This window comes from Theobroma umbraticum, unplaced genomic scaffold (assembly GCF_002168275.2).
Source record: "Theobroma umbraticum cultivar Fairchild unplaced genomic scaffold, ASM216827v3 scaffold_20.0, whole genome shotgun sequence".
Taxonomy (NCBI): Eukaryota; Viridiplantae; Streptophyta; class Magnoliopsida; order Malvales; family Malvaceae; genus Theobroma; species Theobroma umbraticum.
In genome coordinates, this window is record NW_018397266.1 from 731,597 (window position 1) to 758,775 (window position 27,179).

The 27,179-nt window shown below is 35.2% G+C and overlaps 6 protein-coding genes across 11 annotated transcripts; 5 read left to right on the forward strand and 1 right to left on the reverse strand.

The window, feature by feature from the left end:
- LOC110423143 (chaperonin 60 subunit beta) lies at positions 1-2,194 on the forward strand. The gene is made up of 2 exons (XM_021437287.1): positions 1-449; positions 1,977-2,194. Exon 1 carries the CDS (start codon positions 280-282, stop codon positions 427-429), a length of 150 nt encoding a protein of 49 aa, XP_021292962.1. The 5' UTR covers positions 1-279; the 3' UTR covers positions 430-449; positions 1,977-2,194.
- An 86-nt stretch (positions 2,195-2,280) lies between these two features.
- Positions 2,281-3,089, reverse strand: LOC110423142 (Acyl-CoA N-acyltransferases (NAT) superfamily protein). The gene has a single exon (XM_021437286.2). It carries the CDS (start codon positions 3,008-3,010, stop codon positions 2,483-2,485), a length of 528 nt encoding a protein of 175 aa, XP_021292961.2. The 5' UTR covers positions 3,011-3,089; the 3' UTR covers positions 2,281-2,482.
- Positions 3,090-3,989: 900 nt separating this feature from the next.
- LOC110423332 (6-phosphogluconate dehydrogenase, decarboxylating 2) lies at positions 3,990-7,706 on the forward strand. Of its 5 annotated transcripts, none has more exons than XM_021437540.2 (3): positions 3,990-4,219; positions 4,319-4,346; positions 5,923-7,706. In XM_021437540.2, exon 3 carries the CDS (start codon positions 5,932-5,934, stop codon positions 7,387-7,389), a length of 1,458 nt encoding a protein of 485 aa, XP_021293215.1. In that variant the 5' UTR covers positions 3,990-4,219; positions 4,319-4,346; positions 5,923-5,931; the 3' UTR covers positions 7,390-7,706. The 5 variants fall into 5 exon arrangements, with proteins under 5 accessions (XP_021293215.1, XP_021293213.1, XP_089640839.1 ...); XM_021437538.2 differs by lacking the exon at positions 4,319-4,346 and adding an exon at positions 4,727-4,931; XM_089784713.1 differs by lacking the exon at positions 4,319-4,346 and adding an exon at positions 4,727-4,931 and having other exon boundaries at positions 5,926-7,706.
- A 7,366-nt stretch (positions 7,707-15,072) lies between these two features.
- Positions 15,073-19,586, forward strand: LOC110423252 (ceramide synthase 1 LOH3-like). Its single transcript, XM_021437413.1, has 7 exons — positions 15,073-15,389; positions 16,852-17,081; positions 17,235-17,390; positions 17,489-17,674; positions 18,330-18,514; positions 18,958-19,031; positions 19,293-19,586. The coding sequence occupies exons 1-6, from the start codon at positions 15,252-15,254 to the stop codon at positions 18,987-18,989; spliced, it is 927 nt and encodes a 308-aa protein (XP_021293088.1). The 5' UTR covers positions 15,073-15,251; the 3' UTR covers positions 18,990-19,031; positions 19,293-19,586.
- On the forward strand, positions 18,958-26,714 carry LOC110423274 (Peroxidase superfamily protein). Of its 2 annotated transcripts, XM_089784653.1 has the most exons (5): positions 18,958-19,031; positions 23,637-23,802; positions 23,909-24,100; positions 24,202-24,367; positions 26,079-26,714. In XM_089784653.1, the coding sequence occupies exons 1-5, from the start codon at positions 18,973-18,975 to the stop codon at positions 26,501-26,503; spliced, it is 1,008 nt and encodes a 335-aa protein (XP_089640779.1). In that variant the 5' UTR covers positions 18,958-18,972; the 3' UTR covers positions 26,504-26,714. The 2 variants fall into 2 exon arrangements, with proteins under 2 accessions (XP_089640779.1, XP_021293120.1); XM_021437445.1 differs by lacking the exon at positions 18,958-19,031 and having other exon boundaries at positions 23,539-23,802.
- Positions 19,996-21,848, forward strand: LOC110423253 (trigger factor). The gene is made up of 2 exons (XM_021437414.2): positions 19,996-20,179; positions 20,775-21,848. The coding sequence occupies exon 2, from the start codon at positions 20,805-20,807 to the stop codon at positions 21,615-21,617; it is 813 nt and encodes a 270-aa protein (XP_021293089.1). The 5' UTR covers positions 19,996-20,179; positions 20,775-20,804; the 3' UTR covers positions 21,618-21,848.
- Positions 26,715-27,179: the final 465 nt, after the last annotated feature.

Consider the following 27,179-nt stretch of genomic DNA (forward strand, 5'->3'; position numbering starts at 1 on the left):
AACCAGAAACAGAACAAAAAATAACTGCCAATTTTTTGACGTCAGAACAATTTTTAGAAGCTTTCCAAATCTCAAAGTTACATGTGTTATCGTATCTGAGCTACTTGTGTCCTGTCTTGGCCCATATCATAAAGTGGAGGGGGGAGGGGATGAGAGATTCTTCCATTTCAGTCTTACAGGCTTTCTTACAAGAGCTGAAAAGAAAGAAAACCCCAGTTCGGATTTCCCTCTTGTATCTTGAAATCTCAAGCAATCTTCATCAGCTAGAGTGAGGAAACGATGGTCGTATTAATGGGGTTAAGCTTGCAGTCCATCATCGATCTGGTGGTCGCTGGGATTTCTCTGATGATTGGGTTGGGGATTTTTGCCTTCATTGCTTCTGTTCTTTGCTCTGCTGCTTTCTTGCACCATGCCAAAGGTGCCTCTTAATTTCATGTTTCAATGCTCAGGTAATGCCTAATACTCTCTCTGAGAACACCTTTTGTCCTTTTGTTCTCTGATCAGCTTCTGGGTGTCTAAGATTTCTTTGATTTCAGTCATATATTCATTTTATTGGTTTATGATTTGTCGTTTATTTGACCAGTAAGTAAAGAAACAAACTTGAGAAGGGGGATTTGTTTTGAGGAATTAATCCCACTAGGAACGATTGAAATGTCTGGTTGTTTTTTACTGCTATATTTAGCTACCAGGAAAGAGCTAGACACTCTAAAAACCAACACAAACGTCTCAAATTGCAAACCGTTGTGAACCTTCAGCTCATTTCATTGCCAAATATGCTTAGGAGGCTAGCAGCACCGATTGGCATGGTTGTGTTGTCAATTTTAAAGTTCATTACTTGTAGATGATGCTGATAATGGTGAAGCAATTGATGTAGCAACTTTTTGTTGGAGAATAGTTACAAATACAATCACTATTGGTATCACTGGCCTTCCTGACCACCATGGCAGGCTGGGGTGCTAACATCCAGAGTCCTGCAATTAGAAGCTATGCATTCCCCCACAGCCCACCACTCCTCCAAGAAAGGGTGTAACTCTTTTCCTTAACAATCATTGTACAGCAATAAATAAACTATATCACTAAAAGTTGTTCCATCTTGTTGCTGTGCTATCAATGGTAGAAAAAAGAAAATACTGAAAAGAAAAGCAATAGAAAAATGAACCTAATAGGACTAAAATAATGTGGTATCATCATTCTCACTGTCCTCAATTCTCTTTGAGAAACAAGTTTCTGTGAGCCATGACTCCTGTAATGGACTTTCTCTGTTCCTATCAGGTGGAGGAAGACTGATGAATATAGAATGAACCTATATAAACCTTCTGCAGTCCCCTCTAACTCTCTTGAGGCTTTCCCCCCATTCTCTTCTTCTTCATTATTCTTTATATGTATTTTTCTTGATCTGCACAATCTCTTCTCACTTTTAGTTTCTATTCCTGTTCTCTGCTTGGGTGCATTGCAATTTTATTTCAATCCAAAGACAGAAAATATAATCACCTAGCTCTGAGCATATTGCAGACAAACCATCTCATCCCACAAAAACTCCCAACTCATCTAAGAAGAATAAAATAGGTAAGGAAATGGTCCAATTTTTATTGTGAATCCCAGTGTTAGCCTTTCTAAATTACACAGTCTACATCTGACCTAGTCCCATTAACTTTCTCTCTAAATGAATCTTCATTGGCTTAACCTTTTTAAGGCTAGATCTTGTCATTCCAGTCTTTCAAATAGCATTTACGCATGCAGTCCAATCGCTCCTTGCTAAAATGATTGCAATGCTTGCCTTCCCCATTTTGAGTTTCATTAATGAATTATTACCGAAAGGGATACTTCTTCTGATTTCATCAACTGCTTTAGCCATTTGTTTGCTTGCTTTATCTGCTTTAGTCATGAAATATTGCTAATTATAACCTGAATCACGCAAGAGCAAAATGGGATGAAGTCAAGTCAAGCAAATTGTAACCTCTGTATCTATGTTTCAGGTGTCGAAAGTGGCATATCAGTAGCAAGTTTAAAAGTGCAGTTTGTTGTTTCTTTGGGAAAAAGTTCCTTTGAAGCGGACTCGATGGTCGATGGGTTATGATCTCAGTCTTTATGTGTCTAAATTGACAGTGTAGGAACTCCACCTGTACTCAACAACAAAAGCTTTCATTGTAACGAATTGAACTGTGGTTGAGATGAAGGCAGTTTTCCTTTGATATACTTTGGTATACATCTGCTATATTATTCCCTGCACAATTACAGAAGATTCAACTATACAGTAATATTTTGAAGTGGCTTTAAAGCTAATCAAGCAACCATAACGTGCAACTCCATAATCAAATATCCTTTCTCAAACTTGAAGCAATGTGCCTGGAATTTATTCTGATATGAATTTTTGTTGAAGTCTGGATAATTATCTTTTACACTGGAGTTTAAATATTTAAAAATGATTGAATGGTAACCATGATTCGAAGAAACAAAAAATGGAAAGAAAACAATACTGTATTCATTTCTTCTTCCTCTGCTTTCGGCAGTAGACCATGCCCCGGATCCCGTCAGGATCAGCCACAAACCCGAGAGGCCTATAGAACCCCAACACCCTCGGCTCCGAATACAATGCAATGTTACAAATATCCTTCTCCAACAATTCCTCTACCAACCGTTCCATGACAGCTTTCCCAAGCCCGATTCCCTGGAACGAAGGGTCCACCACGACGTCCCATATTATAGCATTGAAAACCCCGTCACCCGTTGCTCTAGCAAAGGCAACGGGTTTCTGGGTTTTCTTGTACTCAACCCAAAGCATGGATTCCGTGTGTTCCAGTGCCAGTTTGATCTTTTCCGGGTCACGCCTGGGGAATCCTACAGCTACGAAGACGGAGTTAAGGTGGTCGAGGTTGAGGTCGGAGATGGTGCGGCGTAGGAAGAAGCCTCGGGACTCGAGGTCCTGGTCGGAGATGGAGTATTTGCATGTTGTCGTTGGGAAAGGAAGGGTGGGGGTTCGGAAGGGGGAGACGATGCCACGTGAAAGCATTGCTCGGGACAATGAGAGGAGGGGAGAGTGGATAACGAAGATGATTTGTTTCCGATTCTGTGGTGGCAGAGGGCGTCGGTGGGTTGAAAACTAATGGGATAGGCGGGACCTTGTGGGCCATGTTTTGTTATTAGTATTATTAATTAGGTTAATGATTATTTAAGAATTTGTTAAGAATAATTAACAAATTATTTAAAAATTCATTTAATGTATTATTTTTACCAAAAATAATGCCTTAATTACACATTTTTTTCTTATTACAAATCAAAATTTCAAGTCGAAAGATTGATTTTTTTTAAAAAAAGAAATACATGATTATGGATATATGTTTCTTTTAGAATCAATCCAAAGATTGATTTAATGGGTTAATTACTTTTAATTAATTTTTTATATTTTTATTTTAAATTAATAGATTTTTATGATTATAGTTAACTAATTATTATTAGATAAAATATCACTTATCATTTTACACTCACATAATAACATTATATAATACTAACATAATCTTGATGTGATAGTAAAAATATTACATAACCATATCAATATATCACATTATTATTTATTATGACATGTCAACGTAATATGTTAGAATCATATAACATAAAATAATAAATTATATTTTAATTAATAATAATTAATTATAAAAATTTATTTTACTCAAAATAAACTTTTGATCAAAAATTTTAAATAATTTAAAGTTTTTTAGATATTATAAAAAAAAGTCAAGAATTAATCAAGTACGGCAAAACTGATTTTAAGTTGGAGAGGAGAATGGATATACCTAACCAAAGCGGCGGTTCTCAAACATGCACACCTAACCCTTTGGCGAAAATTAATAAATCCTGTGATTTATTTGTAGCTAAAAGCCTAAAAGCAAAAGTAAATTTAAATTTCTGGGGTATTAACAATAATTTGCCAAAATAAAACGGGTAATTTACAAGTAACTCTAAAGGACGGGTGCCACTGATTTAGCTGTTGTTGGTTGGTCCGTGAAAAAGTCAAAACCAACCAACCCCCGCGCCACCCAATCCAACTAAGAAAGTAAAACAACACAACAACAATTCAATTTTGAAAGCTTAGCCTCCATGTGAAGCAAGTTCACACCCAAAATTTCTTGCTGTTATAAAAGCAAGTAATTTTCCAATCAAGTTCTTCTGTTTTCTGCAAAACCCACCTCAAGTTTTCCACACCTTTGGGCTGCTTTCAGAGGTAAAAATTGCTTGCTTTATCTATTATTTATGGGTACCCAAATGCATATTGTCTTGAATTACTGATCTGGGTTGTCTTTTTTATGTCTTTTGATCTTAGAAAATCATATCTTTGATGGGTTTGTAAGGTAATAATGCACTATGTTTCTGTTGCTGCTAGTTTAAGATCTCAAGAGCTATGCCGTCTTTTTCTTTTTGATTGATTCTTTTAAAGTACTTTGATCCCTTATGCTGTGGTTAATATTTTATTTCTCAAGTGTTTAAGCTGATGCTTTATAGATTACTGATTCTTTGTTATGGAGTCATTACGTTTGAAACTTGTGATGTATTCTTCTTAGGACATTAATGCTGATATTTTTCCTTTTGGTTCACTTGTAATGAGAATCACGGTTGTGCAGAATCATGAATTTGATGCTAGAATTTGTATTTTAGTTTCTTTCAAAGTTGCAGATTATCTTATCATATGGTAGATTCACATCATTGGATGTTGTAATGATATTTGATGCAGTGATTGTTCAGATTGAGTTTCAAGGAGCTGTTTTGCATGTTCAGCATATCCTGCCTTTCAGCATAGGTTATTCATTTTGAGTCTGGGAATTTTCAATAAATATTTGGAATTTCCTTCCTTTTGTTTTTCCTTTTTTGGAGAATGATACTCGATAGATTGGAGAGATGGAGGACACACTTGAAGATAAATTAGCTCATACTGTAAGGTATACACGCTAGGGATGCAAAGAAAGATGTTAAGAGCTCCTTTTAAGACTCTGATTTTTAATTGAAATAATCATCATAATAATACCGACTTGGATAATTCACATAGCCGATGTAGGGTGCATCATACACGTAATTATTTGTATACTAACTCCTAGAACAACCCTCCAACTATAGGAAGATACCTAAGAAAGTGATTCCACTTTCAAGACTGATCCTAGTATCTAGACGATTTTGGCTTAGACATAATTACCATTTACACATAATGCACATAAACTAAAATATGTATGATTTTCATAAAAAGACTAAGCATTGAGCTATTCTCAGGTCAATCAGTTAGCCTGATCTATTGACACTTAAATATTCATAATTTCCTCTCGGAAAACTTTGATTCATGTCTGTTTGAAGCATAGAAAAGGAGATATCTAGAGTTTTTCCTACTCCTGTATGGCTTGCATGGTAATTTGTTCTCAATCAATAAGTTAGGTTTTGAATTTGACTCTGAAACCAGATTATACACTTTCTTCCACACTTATTCCACTTGTGTCATTACTTCTAACTACTAATGAGTTGAACTGCTCATTTGTTTTTAAGACACCTGTTGTCAAAGAAAAGGAAAATAAAACCTAACTGCTACTCCTAAATGCAAGGAATAGTTGTAAAGCCACCTTTTTAAGCATCATAAAGTAGTATCATCTGCTGTGTTGAATCCTTGTTACTGAATCCTATAGATGCATACAATATTTATGCATTTTCTTAATCTGTTTTGGCTGGCTTCAATCTTGTATTGTTGGGTTTAGTGCAATGAGACTTTGTGCTGTATTTATGTTTTGGGGTATCTATATCAGCCTTTACATTTCAGTGTCGCAGTGTCTACAAAGAATTAGCCTCAAGCCACTTGCAAAGCTTGTTGTCTCTTTGTTATCTATATAATTCTGGAAATAGTTTTATAAAGTTGCCATTTAACGAATGATGTTAAATTTTCTCATCCAGTAGATTATAATGGTCGCCCTTACTAGAATTGGCCTTGCTGGCCTTGCTGTCATGGGCCAAAATCTCGCCCTAAACATTGCTGAGAAGGGATTCCCAATCTCTGTTTACAACCGGACCACTTCAAAAGTTGATGAGACAGTTGAAAGAGCTAAACAGGAAGGGAATCTTCCTTTATATGGATTTCATGATCCAGAATCCTTTGTTCATTCTATCCAAAAACCTCGTGTCATAATTATGCTGGTGAAGGCTGGACCTCCTGTTGATCAAACCATTAAAACTTTATCAGTTTACTTGGAGAAAGGGGATTGTATCATTGATGGAGGTAATGAGTGGTATGAAAACACTGAGAGGAGAGAGAAAGCCATGGCAGAATTAGGACTGCTTTACCTTGGAATGGGAGTTTCTGGTGGTGAAGAAGGTGCTAGGCATGGACCTTCCTTGATGCCTGGAGGTTCCTATGAGGCTTATAAATATATAGAAGATATACTTCTTAAGGTGGCTGCTCAGGTTCCTGACAGTGGTCCTTGTGTCACTTATGTTGGCAAAGGAGGATCTGGAAATTTTGTTAAGATGGTTCACAACGGGATTGAATATGGTGATATGCAGCTGATTGCAGAGGCCTATGATGTGCTGAAATCAGTTGGGAAGCTCTCTAATGAAGAATTACACCAGGTTTTCTCAGAGTGGAACAAGGGGGAACTGCTGAGCTTCTTAATAGAGATCACTGCTGATATATTTGGAATTAAGGATGACAAAGGAGAAGGATATCTGGTAGACAAGGTTTTGGATAAAACGGGCATGAAGGGTACTGGTAAGTGGACAGTTCAGCAAGCTGCAGAGTTGTCTATTGCTGCTCCTACAATGGCATCATCCCTGGATGCGAGATTCCTTAGTGGATTGAAGGAGGAGAGAGTTGAAGCTGCCAAGATTTTCACATCCAGGGGCTTTAGTAACATTCTGGCTGACGTTGCTGTTGATAAGAAAAAGTTAATCAATGATGTGAGACAAGCTCTATATGCATCTAAAATATGTAGCTATGCACAGGGAATGAACTTGATACGTGCAAAGAGTATTGAGAAGGGGTGGGGCTTGAAACTTGGGGAGCTAGCTCGGATCTGGAAGGGGGGTTGCATCATTCGTGCTGTTTTCTTGGACCGTATAAAGAAGGCCTATGATAGAAACCCAGACCTGGCAAATCTTCTTGTTGATCCGGAGTTTGCTAAGGAGATTATAGAGCGACAGTCTGCTTGGCGAAGAGTTGTTTCCCTTGCTATCAATTCAGGTATTAGCACTCCTGGTATGTCCTCTAGCCTTGCTTATTTTGACTCGTACCGCAGGGAAAGGCTGCCTGCTAATTTAGTTCAGGCTCAAAGAGATTACTTTGGAGCTCATACTTATGAGAGGATTGATGTCTCGGGATCCTTCCACACTGAATGGTTCAAGATTGCTAAACAGTCAAAAATCTAAAAGTTTTCTGTAGTGGACAGGTGCAACTTGCATCAGTGAAACATTGCCATTGAATTTAATTATACTGCTTAATGGCTCAAGGACTATAATTTTTCGTTTTGTTGTCTTGCAATGAAATCAACTCAATTTTTGGACACAGTCCTTTTATTGTTCATCTCCCTGTACAAGCCCAGCTGGCTTAGTTGTTTCACTTTAATTTTCTGCCCCTTGTGCAGAACAAGAGCTTTTGCATTCCCCTTTGAAGGGATAAAATGAGTTCTATCTGCTGCTTGTTGAAAACTGAATCACTATTATATCTTATTTTCCCTGTTGTTGCTTTTTCTCTTGCCCTTGACTCCTTTTTCATACCTTTTGAAATTTGGATGCTCATATATCATTGTAAATGATAAACTTCGGCACCTTTAAACATTGAAAGAAATTTTGAATTTCTTATACTTGATCTATGGGAAAAGATTCTATAGACTGTTTTGTAACCTGGAAAGGCCATGCAGCCCTAAATGGGTCATGAGTAGTTTGGCTAAAGTGCTTTTAAAATCCTTGCTAGAAATATACCACACTTTTCTTGGATAAACCCAAGCTCATCAACTTTCATGCTTGGTTTTGCAGGGTTCATTATGAATTAGGATTGACTGATTTTCTAACCCTGCTTTTTCCTACACCAACAATCTGCAGAATTCAAAAATCTCCAACTTGTTCTATGCACTCCCAGTGTTTCCCTTCTAATTTTAAGGTGGGGTTGGTGGTTGGATCACTTTTACATGCATTGCTTTGCTTCACTACCAGTGATGATAAGACCTAGCCTCCCTCCAATCCCCACAGCCCCACCATGTTCCTCTTTCTTATGCCCGTTTGAGCTTGTAAAGGGCTTCTCATGGGTGACGTCTTTTCTGATTTGTAGGAGCTTACGGAGGATAGGAAAGAAGAAACAGATAAAATATTTTTATTTTTTTAAATTTTGATCGAAATTATATATAAATTTATTATTTTTTAAAAAAATATTTTTTATTAGATATATTGATCTAGTCATTAATTAACTGATAGTGATTTCATCAATTTGATGAAATGATAAGAATAAAAAAATAATTTTATTTTTAATTAATTTTTAAAATTATTATTATCTAATTTTATTAATTTTTTATTAATTAAAAAAGAATTCTCAATTTGAGGAGCACCGGGGAGCCTCGGTGCTCTTTTTTTTGGGATGTCAGGGAGTACTTATTTTTTTAAAAAAAATATAATAATAATTTTAAAAATTAAGAAAAAAATATTTTAATTTTTTAATAATTTTTATTAATAATATTTGTAATTTTAAGATGTAGTGTTTATTTTTAAAATTAATAAATTTATTTAAAATTTTGATTAAAATTTAAGAATTGAGGTATTTTGGTAAAAAAAATTTATATTTTAAAAGTATGTTAACATTTGAATATTTGATTGATTGATATATTTATCATCTTATTTAAAAAATAAAATTTAAATATATTTTTTAATTATAATAAAAAAATATTTTAAAAATATACTAATAGCATATTTCAAGCATCGTGTACCTCAAAATGAAGCATTCTCAAAAACATCTTATAATAAAGACATAATCACTTTGACAAGATATTTTAGTTTTGTTCAAGAGGTTATCAGTGCTAATCAAACCATTTCTAGCTGTCTCATCACCAATCAAGTCACCCAGGTCGGTTTCAGGACCTGTTTAAGGCTACAATACTACTGAAAAATGAAAAGTTAGCTGCACCAAGTCAAGGTTTGTCTCAGTAGTAAAATAGAATACTTCCTCCTTGCACAGTACATATTCTTGAGTTTGCATCAATCTGCAGACCACTTGTACGTAGTGTAGTCCAACTTTTCTCCGGAGGGAGACCTCTTGCACAGTACATTTGGAAGTTTACGTTTATTTTCATGTCAGGGATTTGTATGGTTACTAGTATTGTAGTACTACATACTATCTGCATTTCTTTTCATGCTACCAAAGATATATATGCTGCGTATGTATATATGTATATATGTCATATACAAGCTCTAGCTCTTTCAATTCTGATGTAACAATCTTTGCAAGAGAATTTAATACTAGAAACATTCATAATGATGATGATGAGAATAGCAGTAACAATAATAAGGAACTTACATAGAACGCATTAAAACACCCTGATATATGCTTCACCATGAAACATCTATGAGATTCTCTAGTCACCTATCCCCCATTCAACATTGATACTGATTTTGTGAAATCCAGAGAAACAGAATCAGCAGACATGCGTCACAAACAGAGTGCTGGGGAAATTTGGGACACACCTATTCTTCCTGGCTCATAAAGTTGATTATCTTCACTTTCTCTCCACTTCGAACATGACTAGCAGCACTGGTTGCCTTACCCTCTAACTTTTCCTTCTCAATTTTGTTTCTTCTTTGGTCCCTTTTGATCACCTGTTTGTGAAGTTTTTCTGTTGAGGTGGACTTAAGCGGTTCAAGCTTGTGACGATCCATCCCAAGATTTTGCTCACTGCTGCATGGAAGTTTGTGATGACTCGGCCCAGAAGAGGCATCTGAGGCCATTGAGTCATCACTCTCATCATCATTTTGGCTGTTACCGTCATAGTTGCCACGCTGATTTTTGTGGTAGTCTTCTTCCTGCTCATGAGTATCACAATCGTACTCATCAATGTAATTGTAGTGATCGTTTTCTTGGGTGGAGGAGCCAATATACATGGTCCAACCAGACTCACTGCTGCTATGTTCTTCATCTTCCATGCCTCCGAGGATATGAGGAGCCTCCATGGCAGCCACTGGAGCCAGCGGACAGGATGCAAAGCTAAAACAAAAGAAAGAAAGGTCCTGGGGTAAGAAAACGTGTTAAATATTTGCAGTACAAAGTGTAGTGTGGAACCTTGTTTATTACCTAGAAAGTGGACTTATAGCTTTGTCTCTCTGGAGCCTTTGCCCTCGTCAAACAAATGCAGATTTACACACATTGGTCGAAGGAACCTAACCCTTGCAATGCTCATAAAGCTCTTGCAATCAATGGCTAGAGTAATCCTAGCACCATTACTTCTCTGAATTTAATCACTAGAAGACAAACTTTTGGTGATATATATGTTCCTGCATCTCATAAATATGATAAAAATCTAAGTTCTGAAAACGTGGAAGAAGAAAAGAACAAGAGTGTTTTCACTTGGTTAGTGTCCTTTTTACCTGAAAAATACGAGAACCTTTACCCCTCTGTCTATCTCATTAATAACCAGCAGCTTTTCTTTTAAGGTGGAAATCAGATGAGAGAGAGTAAGAACCAGAGGGTGGAAATCAGATGAGCCCACCCAACAAACAAGGAGAATATTTGACCCATTTTCTTAAATAGGTTAGAACAGTAACTCTTCATTTTTCCTTAATGTTAACATTGTTCACTCCTATTTAATTCCTCTGTGTCATGTCATGAACAAGCATCAGTCCATCCCTTTTTAAATAATGCAAGGAACCTAACAGGGTGGCTTGGGCACTTTGTATTGCATGGGGAGTATATGACGTTGGCAAAAGGTTGTTTTAGCTTCTAGCCTTCTGTTTTTGTTGTTCCGTTTTCAGTCTTCCCCAAAAGCAAGCCCATGTCTTTTTGTTTCTTGGGAAGATGTTAGCGGTAACTATTCCATGGGGCGGCTGCTGCTGCTAATCGCATTTATCACATCGAAAACAAGCCTTAGAGATGCAAGTAATTGTCCTAATTCTTGACTTTATGAAGTGTCTTGTCCCTATTTCACCTAATCATGTGACTTAATGAGCATGCCTTGTCCACCATTAAATGGCTATATCCCTATAGGTGTCTGCTTTTTTATCTTTTCTCAGATTTGTTTCTGCTTAAGCTGGCCTAGTGAGGGCCCTTGCGTCATTCTTGCTTTCTAATGCTCACCCTTTTGGGGATCCATGTGACCACAATTCTTTGGAGGTTCCCCTTCTCATAATTAGGCAACATGGCCCTAAACAGGAGAGCTTTCCCACTAATTGCATCTTTGCTGTTTGCTTTACAACATCTGAATATGTTCCTTCATTTAAAACAAGGCAAAAACAATGTTGATTATTCACTGTTTTTCTGGGTTTCTTCATTTCCGCAATTTCCATTTTGATCACAGAATCACCTTTTACATTTGCCTGCTGATTGTTGAAAGAGGTCTTCTAGGAGTCCAGGGATGCAAGCCTGCCTAACAAAGATCAAGGACAGATATCTTCCCAGTTTCTTTTCAACCATGCATTCTTAATTAGTCTAACTAGCAAAATAATCAGCTTCAATTTTGTCAGAAATAGTAGGCTATCTTAAATTACAAAACCACATGATATGTTTGTTTCTTGTAAGAAAATGAAGACATTCAAGAAGCAATAATAGCCTTCCATCTCACTTAAATAAATTAAACAGGTGATCGGAAGAGCTGTGCCATGATGTGATTAGTCATTGACAGATTGCAAGAGATGATCTATTCAAGGCCCTCACCTAATCAGGCTCTGGCCATACCAGATTAGACAGCATTCCTGGTCAAAAAATCAAAGTCGTGTAAGCTGCCTCATTTTAAACCTCTCATAACCATGGATATCATGGCATACAAATTTTCTTCAGTTGGACAAATTGCAACACCCTGGTTAAGGAAAAATGTAGTGGACGATTAAAACTAAATAATGACTGCAAATTCCCATGAAAAGGGCTGTGTTAGATTTGTTACTGCTTGTAATCATTGGTGATTGCTGCAGTGAACTTAATCAAGCAAACCCAATTCTATAAACCGAAGCTGCCACTGTTGAAAATGGTCGACAGATTGGAGGTTCCTCCATTTTACGTCTCATAATTAGTTCACTCCCTGTTACTTGCCAAAACTGTTCCTTAATCATTAATTAACTATCATTATTTTTCTCTCTAATTTTATTTAAAATTACAAGTAATTTTTTAAAGTGACCCATCCTTTTATGGTGATAATATTTCTCATCCATTTAATTGGCTTTGAATTGTATAGAGTTGCATGGCATCCTATATTCCTATTGGTTATAACCTAGTATTAGGATGCCATTTTAAGGGTCAGAAAATAAGTGGTGGACAGGGGAAGGAGAAAGAGGAGGGGATGGCTCTCTATGCAAGAGGGGCAGGCCCCCATCTGGCAATTTTCCATGGTGGAGGTAGGGGACCTCTCAGTTGGCCAGAGGTTGCAAATTGTCACTGATATCTCCTTTGGCAGATGAGAGCTAACTGCTAACTGCTAAGTTAGTTAGATGGTATGTCTGATTTCTTAGGCAAGTTACCTTTGGAGACTGCCAAAGTTCTGCTATAGCTTTCTTAGGTTTTCTCCTTGAAACCTGTAATTAACCTACTTCAGTTTGCAGCCAGGCATGCAAATAATTGAGTTGCATGACGGTTTGAGTTTACCCCAACTTTACTCAAACTCTGTTAAAAGAGTGAAGTAAATCAAAGTTCAAAAGTTAAAACTCCCATTTCCTGCCTCCAACCTGCCACTTTCTTCCAATCCTTCAGCATTAGAGGGTAAAGGTGATTTTAGCTGCAGTGGCAGAAAAAACTTGATTCTCTTATTGTATTCTTGGAGAAGAAATGTTAAGGAGAAGTGGATACTTGACCGTGGGAACTCAAACTCAGCCAAGATCCTTGTACTTCCAATGGAACCAAGTTTCAGTCATTCTTAGGCCAGTTCCTTCACTTATTCATCTTCTCAAAGCTGGGCCTGAACTTTTCTTATCTGGTAAGTACAACAGCAAGGCCCAATGCATAAGATCATACCAGCCTTGGACAAAAACTTTTTAACATCATAAATGACCCCTATTTAAGATTAATTAAAACATTAACTTTTTTTAAACAAATTATTTAATGTAAAATTTTTTAACAATCCTATGAGACAAGTCTTGTGGCCCTAATACGCACTTTAGGCAGAAATCATCTCTATGATATGGGGTCATAGTTCTAGTCCTTGACTCTTGTATGCAATGTCAAGAGGTGCAGGGGGTGTGCCTAGTTTATTTATTGCCTTATTGGGCCACAAGCAATGAAGAGAGAAGCTTATCCAAAATAGAAAAAGATGGGGGAGAATGTGACTTGTAAAGAACAAACTGACTGCCACCCTGGTAGCCATGAAGGTGATGGTAAAGATGGTAAATCTCAAAGTTTCAGCCAGTTGATACCATCAGCTTCTGCCATTCTTTCTTTGTATTCCGTACATTAACTCAAGACCATGTGCCTTAAACCTGATAGTCTGGGGGAAGGGGCAGTTGCCAAACCTCTTTCTGGGCCTCTTGACCTAACATAAGTCCCACCCTTTTTTCCACCAAACCTGCATTTGCTTCAGCTGTTTCCAGAACCACATTGAATGATTTAATCTGAACCTGGGAGTACCTGGGAGTTTACATCAAATGAAAGCCACTGGGCCGGGGGGCCTGGGCTCTGCCTATCTTAGGTGGGGAGGGGAGGGGAGGAGAGGACTCTTATTGCAAGAAGTACTTCTGCAACTGCAACAGCCCAGTGTTGACCATCAAGGTCATTTTCCCTTTCTCCAAAATGATAGAAACTATCATAAATGGAATCGAAATTCTTTTAATTTTTGAAGCATTAAATGTTATTGAATTGAAACACGTGGAATCAAATAGGCTGTAATTTGACTGGTGAAAACACAATCCCATTTTTGTAAATACCTTCTTACTTAATTCTATCAATTAATGTGGGAATAGGAATCTTTGCATTTACTCTATTGCCAAGAGATGCCTACAAACCACAAAAAATGAAAAAAAAAAGAAGCTTTTCCAAAAAAATTAAAAGAAATATTAATTTAACTTGTTAATGCTTTCATGTCCATCAAATTTTGGTTAAAAAATTTTAAAAAAATCACATTTCATGAATGTAAATATTCTTTAATTTTAAAAAAAATCCAATACAAGCGTTTAAACATGCATTGACCTTTCAAAGGGATAACAATGATCATTTATAAAATGATGTTTAAGTCAAATAAATCTTTATGATTAATGATAGATTAATTATCATTAGTTAAAAACTCACATGATATTAATATAAATAGTAAAAATATCACGTGATTATATTATTATATCACATAAATATATTATGTCAATACCATGTTATATAAAATGATAAGTTTTATTGTAATTAAAGATAATTAATCAATTATTAGTTATAAAAGACGCACTTGATTCAAAATAAAAATATAAAAATTTAATTAAATATAATAACAATATAAGTATTTAGTTTTTTTGTTTTTTGAATAATTCAGAGATTTTATTTAAAAATAGTATTATCTTTATTTCAAAATTAACATATCCTACTCACGGTTACTCTTATTTTTTTAAACATACATAGTAAAAGATTCTAACAACTATTTTTATTATATCATAAATTTTATTTTTCATTTTATAAAATTTAATTTTAAATTAAAAAAATTTTCTCCGTAATTATTATTCAAAAGAATGCACAATAATCAATAGATAGCTTCTGATGTATGATGAATAATAATAATAATATTAATTATTATTATTATTAAATACATGATATTGAGATTGGCAATTTCAACGGAAAGGGCAAAATGGTGAACCGAAAAACGAGTGGCAATTTAGAGAATACAAGAAAATCAGGGTGAATTATAAGATAGCTAATAAATATATTCTTGGATTCATTTATTATTTGCTTTTGGGCTTAACGAAAGCATACTTTCTATTTTATTCACTAAAAAGAACACATCAAATAAAATAAAAGACACAGAAACAGAGAAGTCGAGGACTCTGTGTTTGTGTGGATGTGATCCACACCCTTTCTTCCTGATTGTTTCCTGAGAAAATTTTTGGATCAAAAATCAAAGCTTGCGAGCGAGAAAAAAATGGGTTTGATCCAATTTGTCAAATCAATCAACTGGGAACAAGAAGCTTACCCTGCTTATGAAGATTTCATTGTTCTTCCTCTCTTTGCTCTGTTCTTCCCCACTGTCCGCTTCTTTCTCGATAGATTCGTCTTTGAGGTACTTGGTTTTATCTCTTTTATCTGTTTTTATGATAATTTTGATTGGAGTTTTGAGTTTCTTTTTGTGTTTTTGAAATTTTTGTTATTTTAATGTTTTGTCTTTTAGCCGTTTATTGAATTGTTTTGATAGGTTGCTTTTGTGATTATAGGATTGACTAATATAAGATTCGTTGTTTTGTTTTATGTGTTTATGGTGCTGGTAGTTGCTTGCTGCATGTAAATGGTATTACATGTACTTTTATGCTTCATGAGGAGCTTGATATAATGCTATGAGTGATGGTGAAAAGAATTCAATTTGGGTTTTGGAATGAGATCCTGGTTCCATTGTCTTTTAGTTTATGTTTTGTGGTTAGTGATATTTAAAATGAATAAGGTATAGAGTTGAAATGTATTTAATAGAAAAATTTGGAATTGATAAAGATTATAACATGGAGAATATGTTGAGCAATTTTGCTATTTGCATTACACTTCAGTTATGGAATTCATTTAATTTGGACTTGATCACATTGTTCTTGCTTATGTTAATGCATTGGTTTTGAAATGGCTGCACTTGTTGAAGCCTAAGATTGGTCCCTGTATTATCTTGGGCAGTTTGGACTAAATGTAGTCCCGTTCCCTAGGATGAGTAAATGTAGTCTCGTTCCCTAGGGTGACTAAATGTAGGTCTTTCTTTTGTTTTCTTGAGTTTTTCTCTCCTTTGAGCCTATATATAAGTGTCTTGCCATTGTTTTGACATAGCATTTGTTATTGGTAAAGCTTCAGCCCAGGTTGTTGTGTGGACATATTTTATAATTGATTGAGAATTTGCCTTTAGTCTTATACGGTTATGAGTTATGCAGAGACATCTGGAGACTTTTTACCAATTTCTGGAACTTTTTGAAGTTAACTTCTTTGCTACAAAAACCTTAATGCTTTTGCTTTCTTGGGTAGACATTGAAACAATGGCATCCTCCTATTAGTTGTGACTTCATTGTGTGTGGGCTTGCTTAGTGCTATTTAAAGATTTGTTTTAAGATTATTTCTATGTATGTAAGTACTATGTCCATGTTGATATACAGGTATTTATCATTTAAGTTTGAAATTGGAAATTTTCACTGTTATAGGGAGACAGTTTGCTGTATTTTGCTCGCTAAATGAGTTGAAATAAATCAAACTAGGGTGATCTTTTAGTGTGGATAAAGTTCATGTCGTAGTTGCTAAGATAAAACCATAAGCATAAATTAAGGAGTAGAAAGCTGCCTGTTTTCATTCTTCCCATGTTGAAGTGGTTGTCTTGAATGTTTGAGGGGAAACGTAGTCCAAATTTGGCATATTGGATTTCAAGACGTCAATTATGTGATGTAGTCCTATTTATCTTTAGCTAGTTTGGTCGTTCCTCTCCTTGTTTCCTCTCTCTATTTTTCTGTCACAGTCCTTCATCCTGTTTATATGTTTTCTGAAAATATTTTACATGGTTTCAGAAAGTTGGAAGCCGAATGATTTTTGGAAAGGGACACCAGATGATGAATGTCAATACAGATGAGAGAAGGAAGAAGATTAGAAAATTTAAGGAGTCAGCTTGGAAATGCATTTATTATCTGTCAGCCGAAATTCTGGCTCTCTCTGTAACTTATAATGAGCCTTGGTTCAAGAATACAAAATACTTTTGGGTAGGGCCTGGAGATCAGGGCTGGCCTGATCAAAAAATTAAGTAAGCTTCATCAACAATATGTAATATATTTGCTGGTGTTTGATTTAAATATCAATGTTGGCGTAACTATATTCTTGCATTTATTATGCAATCAAAGACATGAGAAGTACAGCTTTATTAACTCAAATACTAACTATTGTATCTCTTTTCCAGATTGAAATTAAGGGGACTTTATATGTATGCTGGTGGATTTTATACATACTCTATATTTGCTTTGATCTTCTGGGAAACAAGGCGTTCTGACTTTGGTGTCTCAATGGGTCATCATGTTGCAACTGCCATCCTCATTGTGCTATCATACATATTTAGGTATGCTCTGACAGGTTCTTTCCTATACATAAGTTAGACTCATAGATTAAAAAATTTTGCAGGATAGTTGTTTCTGTTCTCATGCCATTTTCTTGCAGATTTGCCCGTGTTGGTTCGGTTGTTTTAGCAATTCATGATGCTAGTGATGTTTTTCTGGAGGTAGGGAAGATGGCCAAGTACAGTGGTGCTGAAACAATTGCTAGCTTTGCATTTATTATTTTTGTTTTGTCTTGGATCTTACTGCGTCTCATATACTACCCATTCTGGGTCCTTTGGAGTACAAGGTTTGTATAAGTTCATGCCTGATATATATTGGCTACCGAAATTTATGAGTTTCTTCTTAGGCACTTCAGAATCATACCCACATCCATACAGATAGCACTACATTTAAGGGTGGAGAAAAGCAACTAATAAAAAAAGTTATGCTTACACAAATGATAGCTGCTGACTGTTGTGCAGTAAGCAGCAATGTTTATGCACTCTCTTACAAGAAAAAGAAATACTTTTCTGGGTTTTTACAGTTCACACACTTTAAGCCCTATAATTGAATTATTCCTGGTACTGTGAAATTTATAATATTTTAATCAAAATTTGGAACTCTTAATACTCAAAATATGCTTAATAAAGAATTCTGCATCATGAGCATTGAGCTCTATGTTTCTTCCCCTTGAAAGCTTTAACCCTTTCTTCCCTGATATGTGGTTAATGATGGATCCCTTTTGGTTTCAGCTTCAGTATGCATAAGGATTTATTTCTTTAGTTTTATACGAATCATTTTAGGAGTAGTGACATTTTGATGGAAACTGGTCTTTTTTTTAAAGAAAAAAGAAATGCTAAGTTTGCCTTCTGGTTCTCCTATAATCTGGAGAATAAAACTTGATTTAAGTTATATTTTTAATTTTGTTCTTTTTATTAATCTTATGCCCTCTTCTATTGCAGCTATGAAGTTGTCCAGGCATTGGACAAGGAAAAGCATCCAGTGGATGGACCATTTTGTTATTATCTGTTCAACACACTTCTATTTTGCCTGCTTGTTCTTCATATTTATTGGTGGGGACTAATGTATAGAATGCTAGTCAAACAAATCCAATCCAGAGGCAAACTTAGTGAAGATGTCAGATCGGGTAAGTAAACCATATTTTGTCACATGGATGTGACTGCATGTAAGTACACAGATGCACCATAGCAAATATTTTGTCACATGGATGTGACTGGATGTAAGTACACAGATGAACTATAGAAAGAGTGATAAATGAATTTCAATAAGTATTTCTGAACAAGCAAAATATGAATTTGCTATTTATATCTTTATGTCAACTGGCTTATATCCAGATTGATAAATGATATGAATGTCACATTGTCCTACTTCAGGATAGTGCACAATTTTTTGGTCATTTGTAAATAACTTATAACCAAATTAATGCTGTAAAAAGAGCTTCATACCATTGTTCATGCATATGGTCATTTTAAATCCCTCTAGAATGTGCTTTCAAGTGGCTTTCCTTTTACTACATAGCTGAGTGTTCTATCTTTAGTTTTCATTTTGACCTTTTATTAATTTATGCAGATTCTGAAGGTGAAGATGAACATGAAGATTGATCCGGAAAGGAGGAATTCTGCATTAACAAGACTTATGAAAGGGTAATCTTACTTTTATTTGAAAACCTCATAGAACTCATCAATTTGATTTAGTAGAATCAGTCATAGACCTCCAGACTCGGTTCTATGTAGAAACATGATAGAAAGTCCTCGATTTGGTTAAGTGCACCACAAGTGACCACAAATGCTTTTGTGCAAAGTTTTAGTTTTCACTTTAGTTTCTTTGTCTTCTTTCTCTGTAAACTGATAGTGTCCATTTGCCCTCAAAGTGATAGAAAGGTCTCTTGTCATATGTTTTTACAGATGGTGAACAGCCCCATCGGTTTACACATTGATATTCTTTTAAGCTGAATGAAATACTCGCATTTTCCTTGTAATTTAAGGGAATTTTAGATTGTTTCAAGATGAGGTACACAAGCATTTTGAAGAGTAGTTTAGTTGTTGATTGTTGATGTCAGGCTTTGGGTCCTTTTCAGTTCACAATGTTGGGTCTAGGTCTGCTGCCTCGCCAGTAATTTGTTGTAACAAAACACGTTTACCATGACACTGTAATTCACCATCTCAAAAAGGATCTCTGCAGCCAAGTTGAGTTCAAAATTCTTTTGCCTACAAACCAATGAATCTATGTCTTTCAGGTAAATAACAGAAAAATTACCTCATTGTTATGACCTGGGGTTTGAAATTTGACACTTTAGTACCAGGTTGGATCTTGAATCCTGGTATATATTTATACAAAGTCTCTTCACCCACCAGGGTCAGCAAAAGCTCAACTGCAAATGGTGCCTTTGTCTTGTATTAATATCCGTTTAGTCAATCAATTGTTAATAATAAAATTTTATTAAATTTAAAATAAAAATATAAAAATTTAAATGAAATAAGAAAATAATAATTTATTTAAATTTTCATGAACAATTTAAAGATTTCTTAAAGTATTATCTGAAATTAAAATTAAAAGTAAAAACCTCGTCGATAAGTCTATGATGGGCTGGCCCAGCAGTCATCTGAGCTGGGGAGGAGGAGATATAATAAGGCCCAAAAGAAAATAAAAATAAAAAATGGAAAATAAAAAAGAAAAGGAAATACTGGTAGCTTGCCCAAAGGGCCAGTGGCAAGTTTTTAACTTTCGAGTTGGAAGAAATACGGAGAGCCACTGACCGCCTCTTCCCAACGACGTCGCTCTCTTCTTACCGGTAAGTCCCTTTGCTTCTGCTCTTTTTTCATCAAAACCTCAAACAAGATCTTATAGTTGTTTTTTTTCCATGTATTAGTTCTTGATTTTTAGTGCGTACAGCTCAATTTTTTAGAATTCTTTGCTTTATTTATGGGTCTGAACTCAGAACATGAAACAAATCAGTGCAGTTATTGTTGGACAGATTTCTTGTCTAGATGCATGAAGTCCTCAACTTTCCCGGTTATGCATGTGAAATATTTGAGAAAGTGACGGAAGGAAATTTGGGTTTCTTTGAATGAGGGGAAAAAAGTGTAATTTAATGACTGTATGGGGTGAAGGTTACCTTCAGGGTTAGTTATGGAAGTAACCCATTTTTATTTTCTGATTTTTTTACTGGTTTAGTGATTAGTACTATAGAAATTTTGTTGATCTTGGATTATCCTTTCTTTTGGGAAATGCCCTAAAGATTATATTCATAGATTGTTATTGTAAGTAGGAATACTTTTTGATGATTAGACATTATTGATCTTTGTAGCAAATTTGAACTTTTATTATCAATCTCGTGCACTTTTGCGATTAATGCTGATAATGTTTCTGTTTTCTTAATTTGGCAGTGCGTGAAACTTGATTTTTAAATTGTAAGAATGGAAGATGTCATAACCGAAATTCCCCCGCCTTCAAGATTCTTTCAGGAAGATCTTAACAACTTTTTACCTCCATCCCCATCTCTTCCGTTGCCATTCCTTGTACTCTCTAATCCTAAGCCTGATAAGCCCCTTTGTCCATCTCTCCTTATCATCGCGTTATCATCTCCATCTTTGTATATCTTCCACCATTTGTCAACTAAGACCTTAATTGGAAGTCTTATCCTGCCTGAGATCCCTTTCTCTGGCATCTCTGTCGAACCCTCGCTAGGGGACAAAACCTGCAACATCTATTCCCTTAGTAATGAGGACAATTCTACTCTCCTTGTGTCAGTTCAACATGGTGTCTCTGCAGAGAGATCTCACCTTGTTGCAAGGTTGCTGATAGGTGTTGATATTGTGCCTGAGAGGGTTCTGATATTGGATACAATTCAGAGCCGGAACTTCAGGGGCAAGCTCTCACCAGATGAAACATATGCTTTTAAGCTGGAGACATTAGCAGAAAGAAAAGGATTGGGTGGTGGCAATGTAGACTTCTCACTGCTAAAGGGTTTAGACTATTTTCCATCTGGCAGTATGATTGATGGCTTGCCTGCTGCTTTGTTGAGTCGTTGCGAATTGAAGAACATAAAGGGGACATTGTGTGTTTCATGGCCTGAATTTGGTAGTTCTGTGGTGGCTCTAATTAGATCTCTACTGCAAAGGAATGTACTTCCTAGCTTGGACTTGAGCTTAAAGGGAGAGGTGCAGGATCGATATGCAAGGTTCAATCGAATTAGGCATCAGCCTTATGATGCGGAATTGTACACATAGTGAACTACATTTATGCATTCGCCCACACACACAAAAAGAAGAAGCAGAAGAAGAGAGATAGTTTTATGTTTTATTCCTTTCTTAACATTTCTCTTCTTTTGACATGTTGTTCTGCTGTCAATATTTTTCTTGGAAGAGGTGCATGAGTGTAATTCACTAATTTGTCTGCTGGGTTTTGTCATTTCTTTTAAGTTGAACTTATGAGAAGCTTCTGAACTTGTTCCTGTTTGACCTTTGTCTTGCATGTTATAACTGATGTGGTTCAGAATTACATTAAACAAATCTCACCCGTATTGACAGCAGTCATCCTGCTTTACATGTCATGGGAAATTAAAATCTGCTTGCATAGTTACTGGAATTATCATTTCTAGTTTCTGTCACTCTAATCCTTGCTAATTGTATATCCTTTTGTTCCATGACGTTATATGTCGGTCTGGACATTATCACCTATGATTTAGCCCGTGCCCCTGGCATTGGTAATGACACCTTGGATGGTCTTGCTTGTCTTGGAACCTCTAGATGGAGTATTGTCTCATTTGAGTGCTCTTTGCACGTCTCTTTCAATTTTGTCTTGCAAGCACAGAAAACAGGTTTTGACAGTAAGCCGAAAGCACCTGTTGGCATCTAGAGAATAAGGTCTTTTGCCTGAGGAATTGTGTTTTGCATAATGTTCTAAAATAACTATTCCCCTAAGGATGAGATGATAAATGAGCTATGCCCGTCATCCAAGGATTGATCTCCCGTTTCTGAACTTGAGTTTAAGACGTTATGTCTTGTACAAAAGGTTATGAAATTGTGATCACAAAGCAGTTCTAAACCCTTGCAATTAGATCATAAAATTGTTAGTCTAGGCATGCAGGTTTGGGTTGGTTCGAACCCAAGCCACCCCTTCCCCAGTGATTTCCTCCTCTCGTATATATAATAATAATTAGTTAAAAAAATGGCCAATGTAGCTGGAGGACCTACCCTTGCAAGTGCACTGCCAAAATCTTTGTTAGGTCTGACTTATGGAGGTCATTCTGTTTGTGGCAATTGCTTTTGTTAGTCGGCAAAAGGCAGACTAGAAAGACTGGATAACGAGCTGAAAGCGAAGAGAGGCGTGCATGGTTCAGTTGCTTCTGAAAGGAACCTGTGAGACACATCTGGCACCTCAGCATTCTTGTAATACTGGAATACTTGGATGACAAAGTCACACTTTGAATGAGAAGTCTGCATTAAATCAACTTCTTTTGACACGTGATACACTAATCTCTTGCACTTCAAGAATCAAGGTCGCAATTTTGCATCTAGATTTTTTTTATCCCCCTGGAAAAGCAACTGAAGAATGAAAATACAAGAAAGAGTATATGTTAATTCATTGTTCTTGTTCTTCAAGTTAAGAGCGTCAAGCAGTGAGCTGAATTCCAAACGGTCAGCTGGAACTTTATCAATATTTAAAGCATTCGTTTAACCTAATATGTTCAACTAATTAAGTCTATGTTGTATAACAGATACCAAAACGATTAGATAGATCATCACATGGTTTCCTTTGGTTTAGTCAGAGACTGTCCTTTTCCCCCCAAGGCTTCAACTTGCTAGACAAATAAGAGGAGACTGCAGCTTGTTTGAAAGTTAAAACAAGCGAAAAAGCAGTGAAACATTTGCTGTTATCTGTTTATGGTTTGGTGGCTAGCCCAAAACCTTTTCAAGAAATTTATTTAAAGATACGATTTACGTCATTGAATCTGTGTCTAAGTTATAGTTTTTGGTTTGAGAGCACCCACCAACCAGGCCAACATTAGTTGCATCCTCTCTTGACTAATTACACATAAATTTGTACTAAATACTCAAACGGTTATGCACAAGGAAAAGCTTTCAAAATTTCCACATTCTTTTTCCCTTAAATATCTTACAGTCCCACCCATTTCCCCATCCATTCATTCGAGAACATCTTATGCACAGCAGCAAAAGAATGGGGCAGTACCCTTCTCTGATCAGTGTGAAATGTTTCATGGTTCTGGTCTGTATCTCCATTCTCAGCTCTGCCATTTTGGCAAGTGGCCACCCCTTGACATTGGATTACTACAAATCTACATGCCCGACTGTGTTTGAGATTGTGAGGAAAGAAATGGAGTGTCAGGTGCTCTCTGATCCTCGCAATGCAGCCTTGATTGTTCGACTACATTTCCACGACTGTTTTGTTCAGGTGAATCCGAGACACATATCAATGCATATATATTGCTCAGAAATAGCTGGAGGAAAAATCCCCAAAAAAGAATTTACATTTATTATTACGAATATGATTTGTGCAGGGCTGTGATGGGTCAGTTTTGCTTGATGACACAATCAGCTTGCAAGGAGAAAAGAAAGCTTCTACAAATGTAAACTCCCTAAAAGGATTCAGAATCATTGACAGGATTAAGAACAAGCTTGAATCAGAGTGCCCTGGAATTGTTTCTTGTGCTGATATCCTCACCATTGCTGCCAGAGATGCTGTGATTCTGGTAAAAATCAACATTAATTTGTACAAATCAAAAGCCTACAACACTTAACAGTCTTAATGCTTGAGTTAGGCTTATTTGTGTTTTGGTCTAATTATTTTCAGGTTGGTGGACCTTACTGGGATGTACCAGTGGGAAGAAAGGATTCAAAAACTGCTAGCTATGATCTTGTCCGGGAAAACCTTCCCGGTGCTGATGAGGGTCTTCTCGGTATTATATCGAAATTTCTTTATCAGGGCCTCTCAGTGACTGACATGGTGGCTCTTTCTGGTAAGCTATTCCTAGAATCTTTCCTAATATCCTCTCTTGTGTTTAGTTCTCCATGGCTCCTGTTTCAAACTATATTATACTTTTTTAATGAATAAAAATATTATTACTCAAATTTAAAATCTTTATTCAAATTGTACCCGAAACATTTAACTCATTGACTAGTGCACGATTTCTAATTTTAAAGAATAAAGTTCAAAATCTCTTTTTTTAAATATAAAAAAAATTATTCAAATTTTGTTGAATATCTTATCACTAGAATTGATAAGCTTTTATAATTAACATACATAATTTTATTTGTGTAAAAGAAAATTTAAATATGGATAATTATCTTTTAATTTCAAGCTAAGTAACTTAGCTTTAGAAATATTAAATTCAAATCATAAACATATTTTCTCGAGAATAAAATGGATAAAAATTGTTATTGATATATTCAAAATTTTCAACCAAAAAAAAAAGATAAGAGTTTATTGGGGAAAGTAATGAAGTGAGATATGTATAAAAGGTGAATAAGATTGGACAGAGGTTAAAAAATAGACAAATATAAGAAATTTAGGTTTGGAAGTAAGGGGGTTAGATAAGAGTTTAAGTAAAAAGAAATGGTTTAAAATAGAGATTGCAACTTGCTTTATTATTATTATTATAATAATGAGTCAAAACACTTATATTTTATGGTTTGGAAAATGTATTTAACCATATAAATTACATTTTTAATTTTAAAATAGTGTTAATGGATCATGCCGTCAGTATAAACCTACCAAATATTTGGATGGCCTCGACACCTCTAAATAATGAGTAAATCTAATGAAATTTTCATTTTGGTTCGGAACTTATTTTAAGATTTTATTTTTATATTGTTGACATAATATTTTTAAAAAAATTTAAATTAATTTTTATTTTTTATTACGTTTAATCAAGTTTCTGTGTTTTTATTTTCAGCTAAATAAACTCTTATATTCTTATTTTAAACCAAATTAGTGTTTATAATTAATAATTGATTTAATCAAAATATCATTTGTCATTCTATGTCACGTGGTACTAATGTAACATGTTGAAATGTTATAATTGATAATAGCATGACGTTTTGATATATCATAATTGATCATGATATAACATGATGATTTGATTAATGTGATATTTTTTACTATCTTCATAAGCGCCACATCAGTCATATATAAATATAAAATAACAAGTAACATTTTGATTAATGAAAATTAATCAATCATTAGTTATAATGACTTATTTGATCCAAAATAAAAATACAAAAATTCGATTCAATGATAATAAAAGAATAAAAACTTATTATAGTGCATATAATAGGAAATATATGTTAGGATTTAATATTTTTGTTCACATATTTTACTCATTAAATAAATAAATATATATATATATATATATATATACTTGTCGGGCTCATGGGCGAGCTGGGTAATAGAAGTTTAGGACTGGCCCGACATCTTTTCTTGGCTGGGCCTGACCCAAACAAATTCAGCCCAATTAAAAATCTTAAATTATCAAATAAAAATATTTTGGAACCACAAGGTATAAAGTTCTTTAATGTTTACGGGGTCTTTTATTCATATAAAATTATCATTTGCTTAAAGCAAATTCTGCTCTAAGCATGTGTAAAACCAGATAATAGGATTGTTGAGGCTTTTATGGGACTTAGATTTTCCATTGTCCTGTTTGTTGTTTCTGTGGATACCACTTGCAGGGGCTCACACCATTGGTATGGCACGCTGTGTGAATTTTCGAGCTAGAATCTATGGCGACTTCGAAGCAACATCAGGGAAGAATCCATTATCCGATCCATACCTGAGCAAATTAAAATCCATTTGCCCTGCAACCGGATCAGGAGACAACAACATAACAGCCATGGACAATGTCACACCAAATCTTTTTGACAATTCCTTTTACCATACTTTGCTGAGAGGGGAAGGGTTGCTCAGCTCGGACCAAGAGATGTACTCCAGCTTGTTGGGAATCGAAACGAAAGAGCTCGTCCAGAAATACGCAGAGGACCCTGTTGCTTTCTTCAATCAATTCTCGGAATCGATGGTGAAACTGGGAAACATTAGGAATTTAGATAGCTTTGTGAGTGGTGAAGTGAGGAAGAGTTGCAGATTCGTCAACACTTGAAAAAAATGAGCTGCATTTGTTCAATGAATTGCGTAGTAATTGTTTGCATGTGCCAAAGAAGAAACGAAATAAAAAGTTTTTAAGTTAATAGTTTTCATTGAGTTGCTGAGAAATTGAAGTTTCCTTTGTACCAAGAAATTGAAGGAAATTGAAAGTTTATGTACGATTCATTTTGAACCAACTATATTATAAAGTGGTTCTCCTACTGAAATTTGCTTGTGAATGTTGATCTCTTTAGCCACTTTGATTAGGTGCATGTGTCACATCCACTTCTTAAGAAGAAATAGATTGGAGTGTTTTAATCTCACGTCAAACAGGTAGAGGATTTTGAGACATTTCTACGGGTAGATGCTGTATATTTTACTTAATTAACTTTTTGAAAAGAAGATAATAATCTTGTGAAACATAAATAAAGCACACATATATAAAACTATGCCCAAAAAAAGATTTTAAATTCAATTCATAAGTTCCCTCTCATTTAATTAATAACATTTCTAAGTGTTTTTTTCCTTTTAATTAGTGCTTAACTCCAAATAGTTAGATGAAATAAAAATTCAGGGTCTTATGTGAAGTACTTATGAGAATTTTTTTGGCATAATGTTAAAAAAAAATCTCTGAATTATTCAAGAAAATTCAATAAGTTTTTATTTTTTTATCACTTTTAATCAAACTCTTA